This window comes from Panthera uncia, chromosome A2 (genome assembly GCF_023721935.1).
Source record: "Panthera uncia isolate 11264 chromosome A2, Puncia_PCG_1.0, whole genome shotgun sequence".
Lineage (NCBI taxonomy): Eukaryota > Metazoa > Chordata > Mammalia > Carnivora > Felidae > Panthera > Panthera uncia.
This window is the reverse complement of record NC_064816.1, coordinates 24,462,619-24,490,502: the sequence shown is the minus strand read 5'-3', so window position 1 is coordinate 24,490,502 and position 27,884 is coordinate 24,462,619. Positions and strand designations below refer to the sequence as shown.

Genomic DNA, 27,884 nt, shown 5'->3' with positions numbered 1-27,884 from the left:
CTTTACATTCCTGACAGGAAGAAACATGTACTTGATTACCCCAGCAGGAATAAGGATTTTGTTCTTGTCTGGCAAGATCCCAGCCATTGAGAAACTGTCACAACTCAGCCAATGAAAAGCCACTACACTTGGAACTCCCAGTTTCCTCCAATGGACTTCTTGTTTATAGTGGCCCCTCCCAAAGCCCCCCTTTCCTCTATAGAAGAGCATTCCTCTCCTCTGTTTCCTAGAGTTGCCTATGGTTTTGCAGCAGTTTGTGTGTCAAGAATTGCAATTGTCTGCTGTTTCCATGTAAACCCATTTTTTTTTTTTTTTTTTGGCTGGTAAACTGACAGGTTTACTTTGAAAGGTAAAGGATTCAGGTGAGGAAGCTTTCAGGTTTTTGCTGATAAGGTAGCTCCTATTAGTCAAGGGCAATTTTCAGGAGAAAAGGACAGTTGTGAGCTATTTGTAGCTGATTCAGCAATTGGAAGATAGAGGCAATGGCTGGTAAAGGCTGCCAACGCAGCTATGATAAAATATTTCACCAAACCACCTATTTTCTTGGAAAGCTGCCTGAGGGCAGGGACCATGTCTGTCTTGGTTTCTACTCTAGTAGTGAACAGGTGCATGGTCAATCCCTAAATATTTGTTGTGTAAATGAATCTCAAGCTTCTGTGTCCTGTGTGGGACCTTGGTGAAATCAGAAGCTGTGAATATTTGTGGAAGCTCACAGCTTCCAGTTGTAAGATCAGAATCCCATTAAACTTGTATATAACATTAGACATTGAAAAATTTGTAAGCATTTTCTTGAAATAATGAAGGAAAAACCTGAGGTTTCCAGCAATCAAGTTAATGGGCATTAACGGTATAGCATTTATTACAAACTTAAGGTGGGTAAAATATTGATATAGCCTTTATTTAATCAAAAATTTTATTTTTATTTTATTATTAAATTATTAATTTTTTAAAAATGTTTATTTTTGAGAGAGAGAGAGAGAGTGCAAGCCGGGGAGGGGCACAGAGAGAGGGAAACAGAATCCGAAGCAGGCTCCAGGCTGTGAGCTATCAACACAGAGCCCGATGTCGGGCTTGAACTCATGGACTGAGAGACCTGAGCCAAAGTCAGATGCTTAACCAACCGAGATACCCAGGAGCCCCTTAAATTATTTTTTAATAGATCTTTCTTTTTAGAGAAGTTTCAGTTTCATAGCAAAATTAGTACAGCAAAAGAAAGTACAGAGAGTTCCCACATATCCCTTACCTCCTCATATGTACAACTTTAGTCCTTTAACCCTATTTTTTTTAAAGGAGTTAAATTTTACAAACTCTTATACTAGTTTTCTTGAAATAAACCCCATAGTTGGAGTTGACTATAATTTACATGCTTCTAAAAATTTCCAACCATTGTTCTAGTCCTTTTGGGGAAGAATTCAGGAAGAATTCAGTTACTGCTGATATTGTTCTTAAGGGGCTTAAAGACTAACTGGGAGAAAAAAAACAATGTACAAAATTAATGTAAGGCAAGGTAGACAGTGATCCTACTGGTAAGAGAAGTACAAAACAGTGTTGTAGGAATGGAGAAAATGGAGAACATACCAAGAGTGAAATGCCATAGCCAGGGTGAATTATAGACAAAGATATATGATAGGTATTGTGTCCCTTCCAATTGATGGGCTCCCATTTACAACACTCATTTTCAGGTGTTGACTTTTGGCAGCTAGCCATGGAGATTGTTATTAATGATCTCCACAACAGTCTCTAGTTAAACCTTTCTGACCAAATGTTAATACCTCAAGGCTAGATTCTTTTTGTTTTTAAAGGCAAATGGAATACCCATGACACACTATAATACAAGGAGATTTTGATACATTTTTACTTTTTCTGGAACTGCTTTTTCCTCATGCAGCTGAAAAATTGCATAGTAAAAATTAACTGAACAGTATGATTGTATTAGTGCCTCTTTGAAGCTACACAAATAAGACTCAATCCATTTTCTAAGCAATCGTCTATTATATAGTTATTTTTTTTTGTCCAGTTATGCAAGGATTTCTTTGAAAATGTATGTTTCTTTTCAGATAGGTGCCTTCTATTTAAACCTTGGAGGAGCTCCAGAGGGGCCAGCAGGCACAGGAAAAACTGAAACTACCAAGGACTTGGCTAAAGCTCTTGCTGTCCAATGTGTGGTGTTCAACTGTTCAGATGGGCTAGATTATCTAGCCATGGGAAAGGTAAAGTTTCATATTAAATGTTACAAATCTATAGCTATGTCCAACTGGATAAACTGAACATTTAAACATTATGTGAATATGGTTTATGCATTGCTTGAACTTCAGTTATAGAGGTAAACACATCCTTTTTTTTTTTTTAAGGGTTTTATTTATTTATTTATTTATTTTTAGAAAAATAAAAATTGTGACCAGTAAATTTTAAAAATTAATTAGTTAATTAATTTTTAAATTTACATCCAAGTTACCATATAGCGCAACAATGAATTCAGGAGTAGATTCCAGTGATTCATCCTCTATGTATAACACCCAGTGCTCATCTGAAGTGTCTTCCTTAAAGTCCCTTACCCATTTAGCCCATCGCCCCTCCCACAAACCCCTCTGCCCTCTATAAGACATTCTTTTTATCTGAAGGGATTATTAGTCTTCATTTTCAGTTTTGACTTAAAAGATTAAATATTTGTTTAACAGATGATGCCCCGTCATATGAAAACTCATCTCCTTTTTCCTTGTCCTTAGTTTTTTAAAGGATTGGCTTCTTCTGGTGCTTGGGCTTGCTTTGATGAATTTAATCGAATTGAGTTGGAAGTGTTGTCAGTGGTAGCTCAACAGATCCTTTGCATTCAGAGAGCCATTCAACAGAAACTGGATGTGTTTATTTTTGAAGGGACAGAACTTAAGCTCAATCCAAACTGTTTTGTAGCTATCACGATGAATCCTGGCTATGCAGGACGTTCTGAATTGCCAGACAATCTTAAGGTAATATTTTATAAGAATATAAATTTGTTAATCAAAAATAACAGCATAATCCACTCAAAATGGTGTGATTTTCCCACATATATTTGTAAATCTCCCCTTTGCCTCTTACAATAGCTGTAAGGTAAACCTCTAAAAACATTTTTTGGGTGTCTAACACATATTAAAGTATGTGAAACCATTAGAACACTGCTGAGAAAAAAAAACACAGAGATAGTGAAATCTTGCTGCATTGGGGGAATAAATGTGAATCTCACTGCATTCTGTTGGGGTGCTTGTGCTCATCTTTTAAAAAAAATGGTTTCCTTTAAAAAATAATATATTTCGTTCATTATATACTTCAGGTTCTTTTTAGAACAGTGGCTATGATGGTTCCAAACTATGCCCTCATAGCAGAAATCTCCCTCTACTCCTATGGATTTTTGAATGCAAAACCTCTGTCCGTGAAGATCGTAATGACCTACAGGCTTTGCTCAGAGCAGCTCTCCTCACAGTTTCATTACGACTATGGAATGCGAGCAGTAAAAGCGGTTTTAGTGGCTGCTGGAAACCTTAAACTAAAATTTCCAAATGAAAATGAAGATATACTTGTAAGTATTAAATATATACACCGTGAAAGCTTCAGTAGAAGATCTTTTTTTGTTTTGTTTTGTTTTGATTTTAGGAAGGTTGATCTGGAGCTATAAATAGGCAAATAAGAAAGTTGTTGCTTTGAGCTTTTTTTTTAAATTTTTTAAAAAAATATTTATTTATTTTTGAGACAGAGAGAGACAGAGCATGAACGGGGGAGGGTCAGAGAGAGAGGGAGACACAATCTGAAACAGGCTCCAGGCTCTGAGCTGTCAGCACAGAGCCCAACGCGGGCTCGAACTCATGGACCGTGAGATCATGACCTGAGCCAAAGTTGGACGCTTAACCGACTGAGCTACCCAGGTGCCCCTGCTTTAAGCCTTTTTATGTGAGGTTGAAATAATAGTTTGGGGTTATGTTATTCATTATACTTTATATGAATATAAAGTTGGTGTTTTAGTAGGAGGATTCCATAGATGAATGTGAAAGGAACTTTGACTTTTGGTGGTGGGGAGGGTGAGGAATAAGGACAATTAACTTCTATTGCACTATTTGGATGATTTTAGCTTCTTCGATCAATTAAGGATGTAAATGAACCGAAGTTTCTATCACATGATGTCCCCTTATTTAATGGAATAACTAGTGATCTGTTTCCCGGTATTAAACTTCCTGAAGCTGACTATCATGTAAGTAAACCTGTGAGAATGACTTATTTTGCAAATAAATTTATCTGATCACTCAGTCATTTCCAAAGTTTCAAATAAGTGAAATTATTCTATTTGGAGGATATACCCCTACTTTGGCCACTTTCATCAATGAGAATGATAAAATTTAGTGTCTTCTGTTGTATGATACCAATGTCAACAAGATTCAGATCAAAGATAATGTTCTAAGAGAAGGAGTACTCTTTGATTTCCTATCTTGTGATTTATAGTAAGTCTACAATGTATACTATAATGCTATTGTGTACTTTGGCAGGTAGAAAAGATGGGAAACTGCAAGTGGCAAAACATCCTGTAGTTAACATAAGGATTTTTCAAATTTAAGTAATAGGCTGACATTTTTTTTTTTTTAAGATTTTATTTTTAAGTAATGTCTGCCTGCCACATGGGGCTCACACTCACAACCCTGAGATCAAGAGTTGCATGCTCCACTGACTGAGACAGTCAGGTGCCCCCTGACTTTTTTTATTTTTAAAGTGGGGGCTCCTGGGTGGCTCAGTGGGTTGAGCGTCTGACTTCGGCTCAAGTCATGGTCTTGCGGTTCGTGGGTTTGGGCCCCACGTCGGGCTCTGTGCTAACAAACAGCTCAGAGCCTGGAGCCTCCTTCGGATTCTGTGTCTCTCTCTGTCTCCCCCTCCCCTGCTCATGCTCTGCTTCTCTCTGTCTCTCAAAAATAAGTAAATGTTAAAAAAAAAAATTAAAGGAAACAAACCATGTGTATTTCCAATTTCTTCTAAATTATAGACATTATAATGTGCATATATATACATATGTATACACATAAGTGTCTGCTATTTAATAGCTATTATTATGGAAAGTCAAGATACAAATTTTTAATTAAGTTTTTTAATTCCAGAATGGTTAGCTTATAGTATAATATTAGTGTACAATATAGTGATTCAACGGTTCTACATATCACTCAGTGCCCATCATGATAAGCGTACTCTTTAACCCCCATCACCTATTTCACCAACCTCCCTTCTGGTAACTTTTCATTTGTTGTCTAGAGTCTGTTTCTTGTTTGTTTTTTCTCTCTCTTTCTCTCTCTTTGCCCTTGTTCATTTATTTCTTAACTTCCACATATGAGTACAATCATAAAGTATTATTTGGCTTTCTCTGACTGATTTATTTCACTTAGCATTATACTCTCTAGCTCCATCCATGTTGTTGCAAATGGCAAGATTTCATTCCTTTTTATGGCTGAGTAATATTCCATTTTGTGTATATACCACACCTTTATCCATTCCTCTATCTGTGGACATTTGGGCTGCTTCCATAATTTGGCTGTCATTAATACTGCAATAAAAATAGGGGTGCATATATCCCTTTGAGTTAATGTTTTTGTATTCTTTGAGTAAATACCCCAAAGTGCAATTGCTAGATTATAGGGTAACTCAATTTTTAACTTTTTGTGGAAACTCCATAGTGTTTTCCAGAGCGGCTGCACCAGTTTGCATTCCCACCAACAATACAAGACGGTTCCTTTTCTCCACATCTTCGCCAAAACTTGTTGTTTCTTCTGTTTTTGATTTTAGTCATTCCAACAGGTCTGAGGTGATATCTCACTGTAGTTTTGATTTGTATTTCCCTGATGAGTGATGTTGAGCATCTTTTCATGTGTCTGTTGGCCATCTGGATGTCTTCTTTGGAGAAATGTCTATTCATGTCTTCTGCCCATTTCTTCACTGGATTATTTGTGTTTTGGGTGTTGAGTTTTGTAGTTGCTTTATATATTTTGGATACTAATCCTTTATCAAATATGTCATTTGCAAATATCTCCTCCCATTCAGTAGGTTGCCTTTTGGTTTTGTTGATTGTTTCCTCTGTTGTGCTTTTTATTTTGAAGATTTCCCAATAGTTTATTTTTGCTTTTATTGCCCTTGCCTCAGACATATCTAGAAAAATGTCACTTGGCTCAGGTCATGATCTTGCGGTCTGCAAGTTCAAGCCCCACAACGCACTCTGTGCTGACAGCTTGGAACCTGGAGCCTGCTTCAGATTCTGTTTCTCCCTCTCTCTCTTCCCTTCCCCTGCTCACGCTCTGTCTCTCTCAAAAATAAATGAACACTAAAAGTTTTTAAAAATAAAAATAAAAGGATTTGTTTCCATGCAGCCTGCACCCAATGTTATGGTGCTATGATCATTAACTTATAATAGGGAATAATAATATTTTTAAAGTAATTTAATTCTATTTGTTCTTCCTTTTAATTAAAACATTCAGCTTTAAAAATAAAACTTTAAGAAATAATTTATCAATATAAAAAGATACAATTTTTTATTTTAAAATGAAAAGTCTACATTTATAAGACATGGATATCATTTGTAATACCATTTTATAAGAATTCATTCCATTTTTCTTTTATTTTAGGAATTTTTGGAATGTGCTCATGAAGCCTGCAAAGTACATAATCTTCAGCCAGTTAAATTTTTTCTTGAAAAAATGATTCAGACATATGAAATGATGATTGTTAGACATGGGTAAGATTATAGATTATCATTGTCTGCCATGGTTAGATGCTGTTTTCAAATTAAACTATTAAAACAACTACAATTTGTTAACTAAAAGATTCAGCTACTCAGGTAGGCTAAGAGACAAAGAGCCCCATCCTCCATTTCCCATCCCAGTGGCTTAAAAACAAAGGTTTATTTCTGTCTCATGCTGCCCATACAACATGGATTGGTAAAGTGTCCTCATTCAGTGATGTAGCACTAATGACCACCACAATTTGCCCTTTTGGTCATCAAATGTGTTATTTACTCTCCTTTGTGCACATAAAACACACTCTTCCCTTCCCAGGAATACAACTTAAAAGTTCTAGTCAATGAACCATACTCGAAGTTCAGGCTCTCTAGGTGATGCACGATGGTTTCTATATCAGATTTGGAAGTTGTTCCTCATGATCCAAAGACCTACAAAGTAGAAAGACAAGTTATCTGCCCTCCACACACCAGTCTTCATTATAATAGTGGGCTTCCCAGAACAGGTTATTGGAGCAAACACTACCAGCCAGAAGTTGAAGAACTGGAGACAGTTCAGTAATTGTGGGTAGCAGTCCTGAAACCCAGCTGGGCATGTGAGGAGCCCCAGTTCCAGAGATACATTGACTACGAAACTGATCATTTAAACCTCAGGTTCTTTCACTTGTAGAGGGCTTTCCAAGGAGTCATAATCATTTGATATACATGCTTTATTATATAGGGTGTCATTAAAGTGGCTGTGGACATTTTGCATCAGTAGTTACATATATAATTTTTTCCTTGGAGAGCCCACTCCACTAACTGTATAAACTTTAGATCCCCTAAAACCTGGATCTGCTTTTGCATGGTTTTGCTCCCTGGAAGGGTCTTTCCTGTTAATTGTTCTCTGTGGACCTTGGTTCAACTTTCTTGAGAGAGCTTTCCATCTTCATTTTTTTCCCTGTAAAGTCACATGTAAAGTAGACAATAGAGAATATGTCTTTGGGAGCTGAGAAATGTTTTTAGCCTTCTTCCTGCCTATAGAAAGTTGAGGTCTCGAAAGTTATGATTTTTTTTAAAGGCAGGATAAAAAAAATTAAACAGCTTCACATTGTGTAAATTTTCAAATGTAGACAAAAATAGATGGAATTGAAAAACTAAAAAAAAAAATACAGGAACTAATACAATCAACCCTTATGCATCTAATACGTGAGGATCATTTTTAAGTCTTGAACATTCACATGTTTTAGTCTAGACTCATGGTTTGTCAGTAAACTCCCTCAAAAACTTGGTAAACTTATTTGATTCCAGGCAGCTCTATGTGCCAGTAGCTACAACTACAGTCCTTACTAAGTCATACCTTTATAAATTTCCTTGCAGTATCGTTGAATTGATCAGGCTTAATTGGGAAGGCCACAAACTTAATCTATTTTTCCTGAATTATTTTATCCTCCTGAAATGATTACTGGAAACTATATTAATCTTTCATAGATTTTAATAAAGTGATACAATGGCCCTACCCTTAATGTGATCCTTGTTGCCAGGCTGAGTAGATTTTTGTTGTTCAAAGGCTTTCTCAAATTATCTTTATTTACCAGTTGGGAATAAGAATAAGTTGCTTATAGGTTCCTGAATTTCTGGACTCCCTCTGTTCTTTCATTCCAACTTTCAAACTGGCTATTTTTTTCTGGGCTCATTTCTCTCCTGTAGTTCTTTGTTAAATGCAGCCATCAGCTGCCATCATATATTAATAATCATCTGTTTACTACCCTTTTTCCTAAAATGACAATTTCATTATGTATATTATCTGTATTCCAAGTTATCTCAATGAACAAATTTGCCAAATGTTTCATCATTGCATAACATTAATTGCCAATCTTTTTTTAGCCTGTAATAATGGTTAATTTGCCACCAAAAACCTGGCCTCTAAGTCATTACCACATATTTAAGTCTTAAGAATACTTTACCCCCTTCTGGGAACTAATTTCTCTCCAGTAAGGATGGGCTAGATTATTCTTTAGAAACGATCAGTCACTAAAACCCAAATCTTAGTGACTTAAAAAACAAACAAACAAACAAACAAACAAACAAACAAACAAAGGTTTATTTCCCATTCATGCTGTGTCCACTCCAGGTTAACAGGAAGTATCTGCTCATCATAATTACTCAGGGTCCCAGGCTATTGGAGCATCCACCATCTCAACATGATGGTCACAGCTGTGCTAGAGGGAAAAGCCCTGTAAGAAGAGAGCTCTGTAGGCTCCGTTGCAGGCAATGATCTATACCCTGCTAGGAAGTAACACCCGTGTTTCCACTTGGTACTCATTAGTCACCTAGTATTTCAACAAGAGGGCGAGGAATCCTACTATGTGCTGGGAGAGAGGAGATTCAGAAGTATTTGGCAAAGAGCAAAAAGTAATTACCATAGTAAGTAAAGACTTCAGGAAGGGCAATCTTTCCCATTTATCTTCTTGGGAGGCTGAAAGTCTTTATTTTACTTTATTTTTTTAATTTTAAGAGTGCATAATTAAGTTTTCATTTTCATTTGGACATTTTTTTATTCTCTTTTGTAGGTAGTGGTATTAATGAAGAGAATCTTAGAAATCAACCAGTTCAGAAGTTAAATGTATTCTCGTGTCTGAGAAAAATTAATAGAATTTCAAAAATTATAAATACCAGTAAAACAGGAAAATAATTTACCATTATTTTTTTAGAATCATATTGTATAATTCTTTTCCTTTGTAGTTTTATGTTGGTAGGAGAGCCTTTTGCTGCTAAGACAAAAGTTCTGCATATGCTGGCTGATACTCTAACTCTTATGAATGAACGTGGCTATGGAGAGGAAGAAAAGGTTATTTATAGGACTGTAAACCCCAAATCCATTACTATGGGTCAACTTTTTGGACAGTTTGACCCAGTGTCTCATGAGGTAATCTACAGTATAAATATTCTCTTATTGACAGCGTGCTTTAAACCACGAAATTTGAAATGTTTTTATATGATCACTTTATAGTCTTATAAAGAAAGCTTCCCAACTCTCTTTTTCTTGCCCAGTGGACTGATGGTATTGTGGCCAACACTTTTAGAGAATTTGCCTTATCAGAAACACCTGACCGGAAATGGGTTGTATTCGATGGTCCCATTGACACTTTGTGGATAGAGAGCATGAACACAGTATTGGATGATAATAAAAAGGTAAATCCTCCTGATTAAAAGCAAAACTGATACACAATATGAATATACCAAACACTACTGAGCTGTAAACTTAAGAAGGGTTAAAATGGTAGATTTAACGTAAAATGATTTTTTTTTGCCAGTTATAAAACAAAATACATGTAAATATGCTTAAGCGATGTTATGTGTTCAACAACGAATTGACTAGGACTATATATTTAAAGCAAAGGGTGCAGCAAGTGTAGTAAGTTTATAGATTATCTTTTAAATGAAAACTATGCTATAATAAATTCTCTGCTTACTTTTATTTATAGAATAAAAGTATATTAAAACCGTTGTGTTAACAGGAAGGTGTGGTATTGTAGTAGGTGTTAAGTTGTTAAGTGACTCCTGTCTTATGGTTTCTTATAGAACTTTAATATTTTAGGAGAAAATAAAAGGGCCTTATTCCATTTTGAAAACATTGAATGCGGGGCACCTGGGTGGCTCAGTCAGTTAAGCTTCCCACTTCAGCTCAGGTCATGATCTCTCAGTTCATTGGTTCAAGCCCTGCATCAGGCTCTCTGTGCTGACATCTAGAGCCTGGAACCTGCTTCAGATTTTCTCTCTCCCTCTCTCTGTCTCTCTCTTCCTCTCTCTTGCGCACGTGCTCTCTCTCTCTAAAAAATAAATAAACATTAAAAAAAAAAAGAAAACATTGAATGCTTCAGTACTTGTATGTGTTGCATTACCTTAGAAGCTGTGAAATATACAAAAGAACTAGAAAATAGAAGTCTTCTATGAGAGACCATATGTAAATTATAAAATGTGACTAATTTTAAGTTTAGATTCTGCGATTTTTTTTTTAAACTTGTGCATTCACATAGCCATCATTTAAATAAAGATGCATAAAATTTCTTTCACTGTACAAGCTACACTCACTGATTCCTTCTGAATCAGTATACCCTCCCCACTGGGGCAATTGCTATTCTTTCTTCTACTGTGATAAATTAGTTTTGCTGGTTCTTGAACTTCATGTATATGGAATCATACTCCTGAGTATTTTCCTTCTTGTGGTCACTGTGGCATCTGTGATATTCATGGTGTTGTACTTCCATTTTACTTATTTATTCTTTTTATATCTGTATTGGTATTCCACTGCATATATCACAACTTATTTTCATACTTACATGAAATAACCACACTACTAAGTAAGCAAATTAATTTAATTAGCATTCAAATACACCAGCACATTTTCGTAGGTGGTTGGTCATTTATTCAAATTCCTTCTTTCAGTTACATTGATTGAGCTAAGAAGTAATAATGATTCAGAAGAGGAGAGGGGCTAATCAAAGTCGAATTCAGAGCCAGGTGGGAGGATTGTCTCATATTGGATGAAAGGAAAGTAGGAAAAGGATAGGTATAGATATAGGTGGATGTATGAATTTGATAGTGGAAATCTGAAAGCAAATCCTTTTGATGATTTATCTTTTCTTTGTGAAGTGGTAGACCCTAGTTCTTTGTACAGTGGAGGAGAAAAGGAGGAAGATTTAAATTAGCCATTGTGGAAAATGGGAAAGATAATTGCTAGGAAAGCACAGAAGCCTGTCTGAGGACTAGTAGTAGTAGTAGTGCCAAGGTCTGCCTTTGTGAGATTTTCCCTATCAGTCTAAGCAGCTTGGATGTGAGTGTAGATTATGCTGCTGGACTGGAAGTACAGAAAGACTTTGAAGATACTGGTATGAGAGTTCTAGAAGAGCTAGGCCATGGAAGGAAGCTGCTTAACAATGACGGAAGTGAAAACAGCAGGGATATGAAAGTGGAGAGTAAGTGGAGTAGATGATTGGGTAGATGAGTAGTCAATGAGTGAGAGCACTGGATGCATCGGAGACTGGAGGCAGAGACTGGGAAGCTTGAATTTAGTATTTCAGAATTGTGTAGTGTTCCAGGAGAGAAGGTCCCAGGTGTATAAACTGGATGGCTGGAGTGCAGTAGGAAAAACCTAAGTGAAGATAGGGTAGTCAAGGATCTGAGGGGCTGCCATATTGAGATGCCCCCCCCCCCCTCACAAACAGTGGATCAGGCCAGAGTGAAAAAAATTGAGCCATGTATCAAAGGCTTTAGCTAACGATGGGAATGCTGAGGTGCTGGTGAGTGACAGCAGGGAGCATGGGTTGTCAAAGGAGCAGAAGGTGGAAAGGGTGGGGTAGAGTATTTAGGAAACACTATGGGGGAGTGAGGAAGAAGCTGACTCCATCTCCCAAATAAGAAGTAAATAGGAGGATGTTTGCTGAAATAATATGGTAGGAAATTAAAAGTTTTATAGGCCAGCACTGTCCAAAACAACTTCCTGCAATAATGGAAATGTCTGCATTGTCCAGGAAGGTAGATACTAGTCAAATGTGGTTATTGAGCATTTGAAATTTGGCTAGTGCAATTGAAGAACTGACTTTAAATCTTATTTAATTTTAACTACTTAAGATGAAGTTATTTAATTAGTTAAATTAGATTTAATTAGTAAAAAGTACAAATAGGCACATATGAATACTGGGCTAGCTTATCAGACAATCCAGCTCTAGGCCATCCATTTATTTTACAGAGGTCCAGGAATGCTAAATGCCACATTGTTGACATTTAACTAGATAGGGGCAAAACTGGGACTAGAGTGATGGTTGTAGAGAAGAAACCCGGAAAAATAAATGAAGAGGAAGAATTGAAAAAAAAACAATGTAGAAATGAAATTGGGATATCAACAATTAATATTATTAAAATTATTAAAAGTTAATGATAATTCCAAAGGTAGATGCCAAGGAAATTGAGAAGATGAGATGGCTTTAATAATAATGAACAAGAAAGGAATTGGGCAGAAAGGAAGCAGTTGACAAATTGAGATTTTTTACATATTTGATTGCAGAGGAACATTTTATTTTATTTTTTAAGTTTTTATTTAAATTCTAGTTAGCATACAGTGTAATATTAGTTTCAGGTGTACAATATAGTGATTCAGCACTTCCATACCTCACCAGGTGCTCATCATAAGTGGACTCCTTAATCCCTATCACCTATTTCATCCATCCCTACCACCCACTTCCCCTCTGGTTACCCTCTGTTTGTCCTCTATAGTTAAGAGTCTGTTTCTTGGTTTGCCTCTCTCTCAAAGAGGAATGTTTTAGATTAAAAGTGATCTATATCCGCATATTAAATGCAGTGCATGGTCCTTGATTGAATTTGGGTTTGAGTAAATCAGTTGAAAAGATATTCCTGTTGTCATTGAGGAAATTTGAGTACTGGCTGAGTATTAGATCATATTAAGGACTTATTGGTAATTTTGTTAGGTGTGATAATGTTACTGAGGTAATATAGAAAACAGTTTATTTTTTTTTTAAGTTTATTTATTTATTTGGAGAGAGAGAGACAGAGTGAGTGGGGGAGGGGCAGAGAGAGAGAAGGAGAGAGAGAATCCCAAGCAAGTGCTCTGCACTGTTGGTGGAGAGTCTGATGCATGGCTCTATCTCACAAACCATGAGATCATGACCTGAGCAGAAACCAAGAGTTGGACATTTAACCGACTGAGACACCAGGTGCCCTGAAAACTCCTTATTTTTTAGAGCTGCATATTGACATATTTGGATGTGAAATGCCGTGGTGGGCATAATGCTCTTTAAAATACTGTTTTACAAATCAGGAGACTATAGATGCTGGAGAGGATGTGGAGAAACGGGAACCCTCTTGCACTGTTGGTGGGAATGCAAATTAGTGCAGCCGCTCTGGAAAGCAGTGTGGAGGTTCCTCAGAAAATTAAAAATAGACCTACCCTATGACCCAGCAATAGCACTGCTAGGAATTTATCCAAGGGATACAGGAGTACTGATGCATAGGGGCACTTGTACCCCAATGTTTATAGCAGCACTCTCAACAATAGCCAAATTATGGAAAGAGCCTAAATGTCCATCAACTGATGAATGGATAAAGAAATTGTGGTTTATATACACAATGGAATACTACGTGGCAATGAGAAAGAATGAAATATGGCCTTTTGTAGCAACGTGGATGGAACTGGAGAGTGTGATGCTAAGTGAAATAAGCCATACAGAGAAAGACAGATACCATATGTTTTCACTCTTATGTGGATCCTGAGAAACGTAACAGAAACCCATGGGGGCGGGGAAGGAAAAAAAAAAAAAAAAGAGGTTAGAGTGGGAGAGAGCCAAAGCATAAGAGACTGTTAAAAACTGAGAACAAACTGAGGGTTGATGGGGGTGGGAGGGAGGGCAGGGTGGGTGATGGGTATTGAGGAGGGCACCTTTTGGGATGAGCACTGGGTGTTGTATGGAAACCAATTTGACAATAAATTTCATATATTAAATAAATAAATAAAATACTGTTTTATTCCTCAGTATCCTTTTTTTAATTTTTTTTAAACGTTTATTCATCTTTGAGAGACAGAGAGAGACAGAGCATGAGTGGGGAAGGGGCAGAGAGAGGGAGACACAGAATCCAAAGCAGGCTCCAGGTTCTGAGCTGTCAGCACAGAGCCCAATGCGGGGCTTGAACTCATGAACTATGACATTATTACCTAAGCCGAAGTTGGATGCTCAACCGACTGAGCCACCTAGATGCCCCCCCCCTTTTTTTTAAAGTAATTTCTGCACCCAACATGAGGCTTGAACTCACAACCCCAAGATCAAGAGTCGCATGCTCTACCAACTGAGGCAGCCAGGTGCCTCTTAAAAATACTTCTTTATAAAAGGAAGCAAATGTGGGAAAATCTTAATGTTGGTTAAGTACAGGAGATGGGTATATTAGTGTCCATATTATTCTTTATTTTCAATTTTTCTCTTTTTTTTTTTATTAACAAAGAGACCTTTTGACAACTTTATAAAGTCAGGAGTATTTCATGTAATTTTTAAAAAATTATTTATTTAGGGGAGGCTGGGTGGCTCAGTTGGTTAAGCATCCGACTTCAGCTCAGGTCACGATCTTGCAGTTCATAGGTTTAAGCCTCGCATTGGGCTCTGTGCTGACAGCTCAGAGCCTAGAGCCTGCTTTGGATTCTGTATCTCCCTCTCTCTCTGCCCCTCCCCTGCTCATGCTTTGTCTCGCTCTTTCAAAAAAAAACAAACATTAAAAAAGATTAAAACTATATATATTTAAATTCATGTTAGTTAATATATAGCGTACTATTGGTTTCAGGAGTAGAACCCAGTGATTCATCACTTACATATTACACCAAGTGCTCATTCCAATGAGTGCCCTCTTTAAGGCCCATCACCCATTTAGCCTATCCCTCCCACCCAACTCCCCTCCAGCAACCCATGTAATGTTTTTAAATGTTTATTTAGTTTTGAGAGAGTGTGATTGGGGGAGGGGCAGAGAGAGAGGGGTACAGAGGATCCAAAGGGGGCTTTGCTCTGACAACTGAGACCCCCTTGTGGAGCTCAAACTCAAGAACCGTGAAATCATGATCTGAGCCAAAGTCAGATGTTTGAATGACTAAGCTACCCAGGTGCCTGACCGATGTAATTTTATTAATAGCAAGGACTGAGATTTGTATAGGATTTTTGCAGTATGTCATGTAGTTCTCCTCCCGCCTAACTCTATGGGAGAGAAATTAACTGAGTTTATAGATGAAGAGGCTGAGAGTCAGAGATGTTACGTATTTGCTTACCTAGTAAGTAATTGACCGAGCTAGATCTAGCTTACAATTTTCTGGCTTTTATGTAATGCTTACATCACAGGATATACATTATCTTATACCTACAATATATTTTTATTTGAGAAGTTTGAGTTTTTTAAAAAATAAATGTTTGAAATATAATTGCCTTTAGCTTTGCCTTATGAGTGGAGAAATCATTCAGATGTCCCCTCAAATGAGCCTCATCTTTGAAGCAATGGACCTTTCCCAGGCCTCAGTAAGTTCATGTTTTAACATAACAGTAGATTGTTTATTTGTTCATTTGGTCAATAAGTATTTTTTATTATGTGTCAGAAGACTAGTTAGGCACCAGAAATACTAAGATGAATAAGATATAGCTTATGCTTATTTAGGAAGGATGAGAAGTATGCTAATAAATAATCCCACTATACTGCTACATGTAAGTGCTCCAAGAATATGGAGGGGGTGGGTACCCAAGAGGCGAATGGGTAGAGGAGGACCATGGAAAATGTCTGAGTATTTGATCTGGCTTTGAAGGGTAACACTTCTCTAGGGAGATTAGTTGGGGCTGGGCATTCCAAATCATGACAACATGATATGTAAAGTTCTGAAGCCATGACACATCTGGGAGGCTGTAGAGGAAGACAGGTGCTAGATCATGACAGGCCTTATAAGTCATTCAAAGAAGTAGTTAATGACTGCCAGGTACTACTGGCATGAAAGCAACATTGGAAAAAAAACTTGTCTTTTTTCTCTAGCCTGCCACTGTAAGCCGCTGTGGCATGATTTATTTGGAACCCTCACAGTTAGGATGGGAACCAATTGTATCCTCGTGGTTGAATTCCCTGAAAGGACCTCTACAAGAACCAGATCATCAAGCTCTTCTGAGAGGACTCTTTGACTGGTTAATAAAGCCCTCTTTAAAACTTCGTAAGAAAAAATGCAAGGTAACACTGTAATTCTCTAACCCACTCAAGTTTCTTTAGTTTTCATTCAACTTGACTAAGGCTAAAGTCACAATAAGTAGGATAAATAAACAAAATCAGTTTCCCCTTGACATTTAGTATCCACTTTTTAAAATGGAATATTTATTGTGATAGTCAGTAATTCACATGCAGTTGTAAAGAAGTAATAGATTTCATGCTCATTTCACCCAATTTTCCCCAATAGTAACATTTTTGCAAGACTATATTATATCACAACAAGGATATTGACAATGATATTATCTACTGATATTATTCAGATTCCCCTAGTTATATCTGTACAGGTGTGTGTTTATCTCTCTGGGTTTTATTTTAAAATTTTTAATAATTTATAATTTTAAACATAAGTGCAACTTTGTACCCTTTGCCCAAAGTCTCCCCATTTCCCCCACCTCCCCACCCCTGGTAACTGCCCTTTTACTTGTTCTATGTATTCAACTTTTGGATTGTACATATAAGTGACATCATGCAACTTTTTCCTTTCTGTGTTGGACTTTTTCACTTATAATGTCTTACAGTGGATGCATATTTCAAATAACAGGATCTCTCTTTAAGTCTTAATAATATCTATAATTTAGTATTAATAATTTAAGTCTTAATATTCTATTATATATATATATATATATATATATATATATATATATATATACATACACATATATATGTGGCAATTTCTTTATTTGTCCATCAGTGAACACTTAAGTTTGTGTCCCTATCTTAGCTATTGGGAATAATGCTACAATGAACATGGAAGTGCAGATATATATATTTTTGAATATAATATTTATTATTATTTATTTTTAATATGAAATTTATTGTCAAATTGGTTTCCATACAACACCCAGTGCTCATCCCAACAGGTGCCCTCCTCAATATCCATCACCCACTCTCCCCTCCCTCCCACCCCCCATCATCCCTCAGTTTATTCTCAGTTTTTAAGAGTCTCTTTGGTTTGGCTGCCTCCCTCTCTAACTTTTTTTTTTCCTTCCCCTCCCCCATGGTCTTCTGTTAAGTTTCTCAGGATCCACATAAGAGTGAAAACATATGGTATCTGTCTTTCTCTGTATGACTTATTTCACTTAACATAACACTCTCCAGTTCCATCCACGTTGCTACAAAAGGCCATATTTCATTCTTTCTCTTTGCCACGTAGTATTCCATTATGTATATAAGCCACAATTTCTTTATCTATTCATCAGTTGATGGACATTGAGGCTCTTTCCATAAGTTGGATATTGTTGAAAGTGCTGCTATAAACATTGGGGTCCAAGTGCCCCTGTGCATCAGCACTCCTGTATCCCTTGGGTAAATTCCTAGCAGTGCTATTGCTGGGTCATAGGGTAGATCTATTTTTAATTTCTTGAGGAACCTCCACACTGTTTTCCAGAGCGGCTGCACCAGTTTGCATTCCCACCAACAGTGCAAGAGGGTTCCTGTTTTTCTGCATCCTCTCTACATCTATAGTCTCCTGATTTGTTCATTTTAGCCACTCTGACCAGTGTGAGGTGGTATCTCAGTGCAGTTTTGATTTGTATTTCCCTGATGAGGAGCAACATTGAGCATCTTTTCATGTGCCTGTTGGCCATTTGAATGTCTTATTTAGAGAAGTGTCTATTTATGTTTTCTGCCCATTTCTTCACTGGATTATTTGTCTTTTGGGTGTGGAGTTTGGTGAGTTCTTTATAGATTTTGGATACTAGCCCTTTGTCCAATATGTCATTTGCAAATATCTTTTCCCATTCCGTTGGTTGCCTTTCAGTTTTGTTGATTGTTTCCTTTGCATTGCAGAAGCTTCTTATCTTCATGAGGTCCCAATAGTTCATTTTTGCTTTTAATTCCCTTGCCTTTGGGGATGTGTCAAGTAAGAAGTTGCTGCGGCTGAGGTCAGAGAGGTTATTTCCTGCTTTCTCCTCTAGGGTTTTGATGGTTTCCTGTCTCACATTCAGGTCCTTTATCCATTTTGAGTTTATTTTTGTGAATGGTGTAAGAAAGTGGTCTAGTTTCATCCTTCTGCATGTTGCTGTCCAGTTCTCCCAGCACCATTTGTTAAAAAGACTGTCTTTTTTCCATTGGATATTCTTTCCTGCTTTGTCAAAAATTAGTTGGCCATACTTTTGTGGGTCTAGTTCTGGGGTTTCTATTCTATTCCATTGGTCTATGTGTCTGTTTTTGTGCCAATACCATGCTGTCTTGATGATTACAGCTTTGTAGTAGAGGCTAAAGTCTGGGATTGTGATGCCTCCTGCTTTGATCTTCTTCTTCCAAATTACTTTGGCTATTCGGGGTCTTTTGTGGTTCCATACAAATTTTAGGATTGCTTGTTCTAGCTTTGAGGACAATGTCGGTGCAATTTTGGTTGGGATTGCATTGAATGTGTAGATTGCTTTGGGTAGTATTGACATTTTAACAATATTTATTCTTCCAATCTATGAGCACAGAATGTTTTTCCATTTCTTTGTATCTTCTTCTATTTCCTTCAAGAGATTTCTATAGTTTTCAGCATACAAATCTTTTACATCTTTGGTTAGGTTTATTCCTAGGTATTTTATGATTCTTGGTGCAATTGTGAATGGGATCAGTTTCTTTATTTGTCTTTCTGTTGTTTCATTGTTAGTGTATAAGAATGCAGCTGATTTCTGTACATTGATTTTGTATCCTGTGACTTTGCTGAATTCATGTAGCAGTTCTAGCAGACTTTGGTGGAGTCTGTCGGGGTTCCCATGTATAGTATCATGTCATCTGCAAAAAGTGAAAGCTTGACTTCATCTTTGCCAATTTTGATGCCTTTGATTTCCTTTTGTTGTCTGATTGCTGATGCTAGCACTTCCAACACTATGTTAAACAACAGCAGTGAGAGTGGACATCCCTGTCATGTTCCTGGTCTTAGGGGGAAAGCTCTCAGTTTTTCCCCATTGAGGATGATATTAGCTGTGGGCTTTTCATATGATGTTTAAGTATGTTCCTTCTATCCCGACTTTCTCAAGGGTTTTTATTAAGAAAGGATGCTGGATTTTGTCAATGCTTTTTCTGCATCGTTTGACAGGATCATATGGTTCTTTTCTTTTATTAATGTGATTTATCACATTGATTGATTTGCGAAAGTTGAACCAGCCCTGCAGCCCAGGAATGAATCCCACTTGATCATGGTGTATAATTCTTTCTATATGCTGTTGAATTCGATTTGCTAGTATCTTGTTGAGAATTTTTGCATCCATATTCATCAGGGATATTGGCCTGTAGTTCTTTTTTTTTTTTTTTTTTTTTTTGCTGGGTCTCTGTCTGGTTTAGGAATCAAAGTAATGCTGGCTTCATAGAATGAGTCTGGAAGTTTTCCTTCCCTTTCTATTTTTTGGAACAGCTTGAGAAGGATAGGTGTTATCTCTGCTTTAAATGTCTAGTAGAATTCTCCAGGGAAGTCATCTGGTCCTGGACTCTTATTTTTTGGGAGATTTTTGATAACTGATTCAATTTCATTGCTGGTTATGGGTCTGTTCACGTTTTCTATTTCTTCCTGTTTGAGTTTTGGAAGTGTGTGGGTGCTTAGGAATTTGTCCATTTCTTCCAGGTTGTCCAGTTTGTTGGCATATAATTTTTCATAGTATTCCCTGATAATTGCTTGCATTTCTGAGGGATTGGTTGTAATAATTCCATTTTCATTCATGATTTTATCTATTTGGGTCATCTCCCTTTTCTTTTTGAGAAGGCTGGCTAGAGGTTTGTCAATTTTGTTTATTTTTTCAAAAAACCAACTCTTGGTTTCGTTGATCTGCTCTACAGGTTTTTTTAGATTCTATATTGTTTTTTTCTGCTCTGATCATTATTATTTCTCTTCTTCTGCTGCGTTTGGGGTGTCTTTGCTGTTCTGCTTCTATTTCCTTTAGGTGTGTTGTTAGATTTTGTATTTGGATTTTTCTTGTTTCTTGAGATAGGCCTGGATTGCAATGTATTTTCCTCTCAGGACTGCCTTCGCTGCATCCAAAAGTGATTGGATTGTTGTTTTCATTTTCATTTGTTTCCATATATTTTTTAATTTCTTCTCTAATTGTCTGGTTGACCCATTCATTCTTTTTAGTAGGGTGTTCTTTAACCTCCATGCTTTTGGAGGTTTTCCAGACTTTTTCCTGTGGTTAATTTCAAGTTTCATAGCATTGTGGTCTGAAAGTGTTCATGGTGTGATCTCAATTCTTTTATACTTATGAAGGGCTGTTTTGTGATCCAGTATGTGATCTATCTTGGAGAATGTTCCATGTGCACTCGAGAAGAAAATATATTCTGTTGCTTTGGGATGCAGAGTTCTAAATATATCTGTCAAGTCCATCTGATCCAATGTATCATTCAGGGCCCTTGTTTCTTTATTGATCCTGTGTCTAGATGATCTATCCATTGCTTTAAGTGGAGTACTAAAGTCCCCTGCAATTACCACATTCTTATCAATAAGGTTGCTTATGTTTGTGATTAATTGTTTTATATATTTGGGGGCTCCTGTATACAGTGCACAGACATTTGTAATTGTTAGCTTTTCCTGATGGATAGACCCTATAATTATTATATAATGCCCTTCTTCATCTCTTGTTACAACCTTTAAAGTCTAGTTTGTTTGATATAAGTATGGCTACTCCAGCTTTCTTTTGACTTCCAGTAGCATGATAGATAGTTCTCCATCCCCTCACATTCAATCTGAATGTTTCCTCAGGCCTAAAATGAGTCTCTTGTAGACAGCAAATAGATGGGTCTTGTTTTTGTATCCATTCTGATACCCTGTGTCTTTTGGTTGGAGCATTTAGTCCATTTACATTCAGTGGTATTATTGAAAGATATGGGTTTAGAGTCATTGTGATGTCTGTAGGTTTCATGCTTGTAGTGATGTTCTGGTACTTTGTGGTCCTTGCAACATTTTCCTCACAGAATCCCCCTTAGGAGTTCTTGTAGGGCTGGTTTAGTGGTGATGAATTCCTTCAGTTTTTGTTTGTTTGGGAACACCTTTATCTCTCCTTCTATTCTGAATAACAGACCTGCTGGATAAAGGATTCTCAGCTGCATATTTTTTCTGTTCATCACATTGAAGATTTCCTGCCATTCCTTTCTGGCCTGCCAAGTTTCAGTATATAGGTCTGCCACTACCCATAAGAGTAGTTAGAGCATGTTTATCTGTAGCTGCTTTCAGAATTTTCTCTTTACCCTTGTATTTTGCCAGTTCCACTATGATATGTCAAGCAGAAGATTGATTCACATTACGTCTGAAGGGAGTTCTCTGTGCCTCTTGGATTTCAATGCCTTTTTCCTTCCCCAGATCAGGGAACTTCTCAGCTATGATTTGTTCAAGTACACCTTCAGCCCCTTTCCCTTTCTCTTCCTCTTCTGGAATTCCTATGATACGGATATTCTTCCGTTTGATTGCATCACTTAGTTCTCTAATTCTCCCCTTGTACTCCTGGATTTTTTTCTCTCTCTTTTTCTCAGCTTCCTCTTTTTCCATAATTTTATCTTCTAATTCACCTATTCTCTTCTCCGCCTCTTCAATCCGTGCTATGGCTGCCTCTATTTTCTTTTGCACCTCATTTATAGCATTTTTTAGTTCCTCATGACTATTTTTTAGTCCCTTGATCTCTGTAGCAATAGATTCTTAGATGTCCTCTATACTTTTTTCAAGCCCAGCAATTAATTTTATGAATATTATTCTAAATTCTTGTTCTGTTATATTGCTTAAATCGTTTTTGATCAATTTGTTAGTTGTTGCTACTTCCTGGAGTTTCTTTTGAGGAGAGTTCTTCCATTTTGTCATTTTGGGTAGTCCCTGGGGTGGCGCGGAACTGCAGGGCACTTCCCCTGTGCTGTCTGGAGAACTTGTGTTGGTGGGTGGGGCCGCAGTCAGACCCGATGTCTGTCCCCAGCCCACCACTGGTGCCACAGTCAGACTGTTGTGTACCTTATCTTCCCCCTTCCCAGGGGCAGGACTCACTGTGGAGTGGTGTGACCCCTGTCTGGGCTGCTTGCACACTGCCAGGCTTGTGGTGCTGCTTCAGTGGGATCTGGTATATTAGCTGGGGTGGATCCACAAGGTGCACAGGGGCGGGAGGGGCAGGCTTAGCTTGCTTTGCTGTCAGTGGTCCCCTGCAGGAGGAGCCCTGCAGCACCCAGAGGGAGGCAGACCCGTTGGAGGGATGGATCCACAGAAGCACAGCATTGGGTGTTTGCACAGTGCAAGCAAGCTCTGTGAGGGGAGCTGGGGGATGAGAGAGGGATACGGCACTTGCCAGCACCTTCATTCCCTGCCAAGCTGAGCTCTGTTTTCTGGGGTTCACAACTCTCCCTCCAGGTGTCCTCTCGCCCTCCCAGCTCTCTGAGAGCAGAGCTGTTGACTTATAACATTCCAGATGTTAAGTCCCGCTGGCTGTCACAACACACTCCGTCTGGCCCCTCCACTTTTTCAAGCCAGACTCGGGGGCTCTGCCTTGCCAGGCTGGTTGCCTCTCCACAGCCCCAGCTCCCTCGCACCAGTCCATGTAGTGCGCACCACCTCTTCGCCCCTCCTACCCTCTTTCTTGGGCCTCTTGTCCATGCTTGGCTCCGGAGAGTCCGTTCTGCTAGTCTTCTGGTGGTTTTCTGGGTTATTTAGGCAGATGTGGGTGGAATCTAAGCAATCAGCAGGACGAGGTGAGCCCAACATCCTCCTACACTGCCATCTTCCAACTAATATCAGATATATAGTTAAGGTACTGATTTCATGTCCTGAAGAGGGAATGCTAGATTAAACATTCTATTTTTAGTTTTTTGAGGATCTTTCATACTGTTTTCCATAGTGACTGTGCCAATTTACATTCACACCGGCAATGTACAAGGGTTCTCTTTTTTCCACATCCTCACTAACACTTGTCACCTTTCATTTTTCTACTCATCCTAAAAGGTGTGAGGTGATATCTCACTGTGGTTTCGATTTGCATTTTCTGATGATTTGTGATGTCAAGTGCCTTCTCATATACCTGGTTAGCCATTGGCATGTCTTCTCTGAAAAGTGTCTATTCAGGTCCTTTGCCCATTTTTAAATTAGATTGTTTGGGTTCTTTTTTTATATTATATGAATTTTTATATATTTTTGATATTAACCCCTTATCAGATATATAATTTGCAAATATTTCCCCTCAGTTTATAGGTTGCCTTTTCATTTTGTTGATGATTTCCTTTACCGTGCAGAAACTTTCAGTTTGATGTAGTCCCACTTTATTTTTGCTTTTGTTGCCTGAGCTTTTGTCTTATCCAAAAAAATCATTGCCAAGGCCAATGTCAAGGAGACTTTAAAGACAAATATTGTTAAAATGTCTATACTCCCCAAAGCGATCTACACATTCAATGCAATCCCTATCAAAATAGCACCAGCATTCTAAATGCCAACAATTCTAAAATTTGTATGGAACCAGAAAAGACCCTGACTAGTCAATATAATGTTGAAAAAGAAAACCAAAGCTGGAGGCATCACAGTTCTGGACTTTAAGCTGTTTTACAAAGCTGTAATCACCAAGACAATTTGGTACTGGCACAAAAGCAGGTACATAGATCAATGGAACAGAACAGAGAACCCAGAAATGGACCAACAAACGAATGGCCAACTAATCTTTGACAAAGCAGGAAAGAATATCGAATGGAAAAAAGACAGTCTCTTCAGCAAGTAGTGCTGGGAAAACTGGACAACAGCAACATGCAGAAGAATAAAACTAGACCACTTTCTTTCACCACACACAAAAATAAATTCAAAATGGATGAAAGACCTAAACATAAGACAGGAGACCATCAAAATCCTAGAGTAGAAAACAGGCAGCAACCTCTTTGCCTCTTTGCGACCTTTCCTATAGCAACCTCTTACTAGACATGTCTCCGGAGACAAGGGGAATATAACCAAAAATGAACTAAGAACTCAAGATAAAAAGCTTTTGTATAGCAAAGGAAACAACAAAACTAAAAGGTAATTGACACAATGGGAGAAGATATTTGCAAATGACATATCAGATAAGGGGTTACTATCCAAAATCTATAAAGAACTTATCAAACTCAACACCCAAAAACAAAATAATCCAGTAAAGAAATGGGCAGAAGACATGAATAGACACTTTTTCAAAGAAGATATTCAGATGACTCATAGACACATAAAAAGGTATTCAACATTGCTGATCATCAGGGAAATACAAATCAAAACTACAATGAGATATCGCCTCACACCTGTCAGAATAAACTCAAAACACAAGAAACAACAGGTGTTGATGAGGATATGGAGAAAGGGGAACCCTCTTGCACCGTTGGTAGGAATGCAAAATGGTGCAGCCACTCTGGAAAACAGTATGGAAGTTCCTCAAAAAGTTAAAAAATAGAAGTAACCCTATAATCCAGCAATTGTGCTACTAAGTATTTATCCAAAGGATACAAAAATACTAATTTGAAGTGTTACATGCACCCCGAAGTTTATAGCAGCATTATCTACAATCGCCAAATTATAGAAGTGGCCCGAGTGTCCATAGATAGATGAATGGATAAAGAAGATGATATATATATATATACATATACATATGTATATGTGTATACGTATGTATGTATGTATATGTATATATGTGTGTATATGTGTATTCCATGTATGGAATTAGAGTTGTATTATGCTAAGTGAAATAAATCAGAGGAAGACAAGTGGAGTCTAAGAAACAAAACAGATGAACACAGGGGAAGGGAAGGAAAAAAAGGGAGGCGAACCATAAGAGGCTGTTAAATACAGAGAACAAACTTAAGATTGCTGGAGGGTGTGTGTGGGGGGGGGGATGGGCTAGATGGGTGATGGGCATTAAGGAGGGCACTTGTTGGGATGAACACTGTGTATTATATGTAAGTGAGGAATGACTACGTTCTACTCCTGAAACCAATTCTACATTGTATGCTAATGTGAATTTAAAGAAATACTTTTTCTTTTTTTTTTTTTTAAAAAGGAGCTTTTCCAGGGTGCCTAGGTGGCTCAGTAGGTTAAGCGTCTGACTTTGGCTCAGGTCATGATCTCACAGTTCGTGAGTTCATGCCCCGCATCGGTCTCTGCACTGGTGGTGTGGAGCCTGCTTGGGATTCTCTCTATCTCTCCCTCCCTCTCTCTGCCCCTTCCCCACTTGTGCTTTCTCTCTCTCTCTCAAAATAAATACACAAATAAACTTAAAAAAAGAAAGAGCTTTCCCCCTATGTTTTCTTCTGGGATTTTAATGGTTTAAGGTTTTACATTTCAGTCTTGAGCCCCTTTTGAGTTAATTTTTGTGTATGGTGTAAGATAATAAAAGTTTCATTCTTTTATATGTGGATATCCATTTTACTCAACACCATTTACTGAAGAGACTTTCCTTTTCACATTGTGTTTTCTTGTTGCCCTTGTTAAAGATCAGTTGACTCTATGCTTGGATTTATTTTGGATTTGCTATTCTGTTCCATTGGTTTATATGTCTGTTTTTATGCCAGTACCATATTGTTTTGATCACTGGAGCTTTGTAATATAATTTGAAATCAGGAATTGTGATGCTTTCAACTCTTTTCTTCTTTCTTAATATTATTTTGGCTGTTTAGATAGAGTCTTTGGTGGTTCCACACAAATTTTAGAATTTTTTTTTTTTATTTTTGCCATAGGAATTTTAGCATTCATTTATTTTTGAGAGAGACAGAGTGTAAGTGGGGAGAGGGGCCGAAAGAGCAGAAGACACAGAATTTGAGGCTGGCTCCAGGCTCTTGAGCTGTCAGCACAGAGCCCATCACAGGGCTCAAACTCATGAACCGCGAGATCATGACCTGAGCCGAAGTTGGACGCTTAACCAACTGAGCCACCCAGGTGCCCCTGCCATTGGAATTTTGATAGGAATTACTTTGAATCTGTAGATCCCTTTAGGTAGTATGGACATTTTAACAATGCCAATTTTTCTAGTCTATGAGCACAGGATACTTTTCCATTTATTTGTGTCTTCTTCAATCTCTTTCATTAATGTTTTATAGTTTTCAATGTACAGATATTTCATGTTCCTGGTTAAATTTATTCCTAAGTATTATATTCTTTGTGATGCTATCATAAGTCAGATTGTTCTCCTGATTTCCTTGCCAGATAGATCATTGGTGGTATAAACAAATGCAACTGATTTTTTTTTCCCAAATGATTTTTCATCCTGTAGCTTTACTGAGTTAGTTTGTTTTAAAAGGTATTTTTTGTATGTGGTCTTTAGGGTTTTCTATGTATAAGGACATGTCATCTGCAAATAGAGATCATTTTACTTCTTTTCTGATTTGGATGCCCTTTATTTTGTTGTCTAATTGCTCTAGTTAGTACTTCTTGTTGAAAAGAAGTGGTGGGAGTGAGCATCCTTGCCTCACACCAGATCTTAGCAGAAGAGCTCTCAGTTTTATGCCATGGATTATGATTTAACTGTGGGCTTTTCATAAATGTCCTCTATTTCATTGCAGAGATTTCCCTTTATATCTATTTTGTTGAGAGTTTTTATCAGAAATGGATGTTAAACTTTGTCAAATGCTCTTTCTGAATCTATTGAGAATGGGATTTTTGTCCTTCATTCTGTTAATGCAGTGTATCACATTGATTAATTTGCATATCTCTTGCATCCAGGGATAAATCCCACTTGGCTATAGTATGTAATCTTTTTGGTGTGTTGAATTCAGCTTGCTAGTATTTTGTTGAGGACTTTTGCCTCTATGTTCATCAGAGATATTGGCCTATAATTTTCTTTTCTTGTGGTAGCTTCATCTGGTTTTAGTATCATGGTGATTCTAGCCTCATAGAATGAGTTTGGAAGTATTTCCTCTACTTCTAATTTTTGCAAGAGTTTAAGAAGGATTGTATTCTTTGAATGTTTGGTAGAATTCAGCTGTGAAGTCATCTGAACTTTTCTCTGGGAAGTTTTTCATTACAACTTCAATCTCTGTTACTGATATGTTCAGGCTTCCTATTCTTCTTGATTCAGTCTTGGCAGGTTGTATATTTCTAGGAATTTATCTATGTCCTCCAAGTTATCCAACTTATTTGTATATAATCATCCATAATTATCCCTTGATGATCCTTTTTATTTCTGAGGCAGTCGTTGTGTGCTTTCTCTTTGATTTCTGATTTTACTTATTTGAGTCTTTGTTTTATTCTTAGTCTAGCTAAGAATTTATTGTTTTTATTTATATTTTCAAAAAAAGCAACTCTTCGTTTTGACTTTTTTTCTATTGTTTTTCTATTCTCTATTTCATTTATTTCTGTTCTGATCTCATTTGTTTCATTATGCTAACAATGGGTTTAGTTTGTTCTTTTTCTAGTTCTTTGGGGTTTAAGTTAGGTTGTTTATTTGAGATTTCTTTTTTATTTATTTTATTTTATTTTTAT

At 37.3% G+C, this 27,884-nt stretch overlaps 1 protein-coding gene across 2 annotated transcripts in view; it reads left to right on the top strand.

The window, feature by feature from the left end:
• DNAH12 (dynein axonemal heavy chain 12) overlaps positions 1–27,884 on the top strand; it is a 217,434-nt gene that overhangs the window by 59,643 nt on the left and 129,907 nt on the right. For both annotated transcript variants that reach the window (XM_049640747.1, XM_049640745.1), the window contains 9 exons: positions 2,058–2,210; positions 2,727–2,966; positions 3,308–3,553; positions 4,100–4,219; positions 6,624–6,733; positions 9,458–9,641; positions 9,767–9,907; positions 15,694–15,777; positions 16,280–16,468. In XM_049640747.1, coding sequence (XP_049496704.1) covers positions 2,058–2,210; positions 2,727–2,966; positions 3,308–3,553; positions 4,100–4,219; positions 6,624–6,733; positions 9,458–9,641; positions 9,767–9,907; positions 15,694–15,777; positions 16,280–16,468 — 1,467 coding nt within the window. The remainder of the gene's footprint in view (positions 1–2,057; positions 2,211–2,726; positions 2,967–3,307; positions 3,554–4,099; positions 4,220–6,623; positions 6,734–9,457; positions 9,642–9,766; positions 9,908–15,693; positions 15,778–16,279; positions 16,469–27,884) is intronic.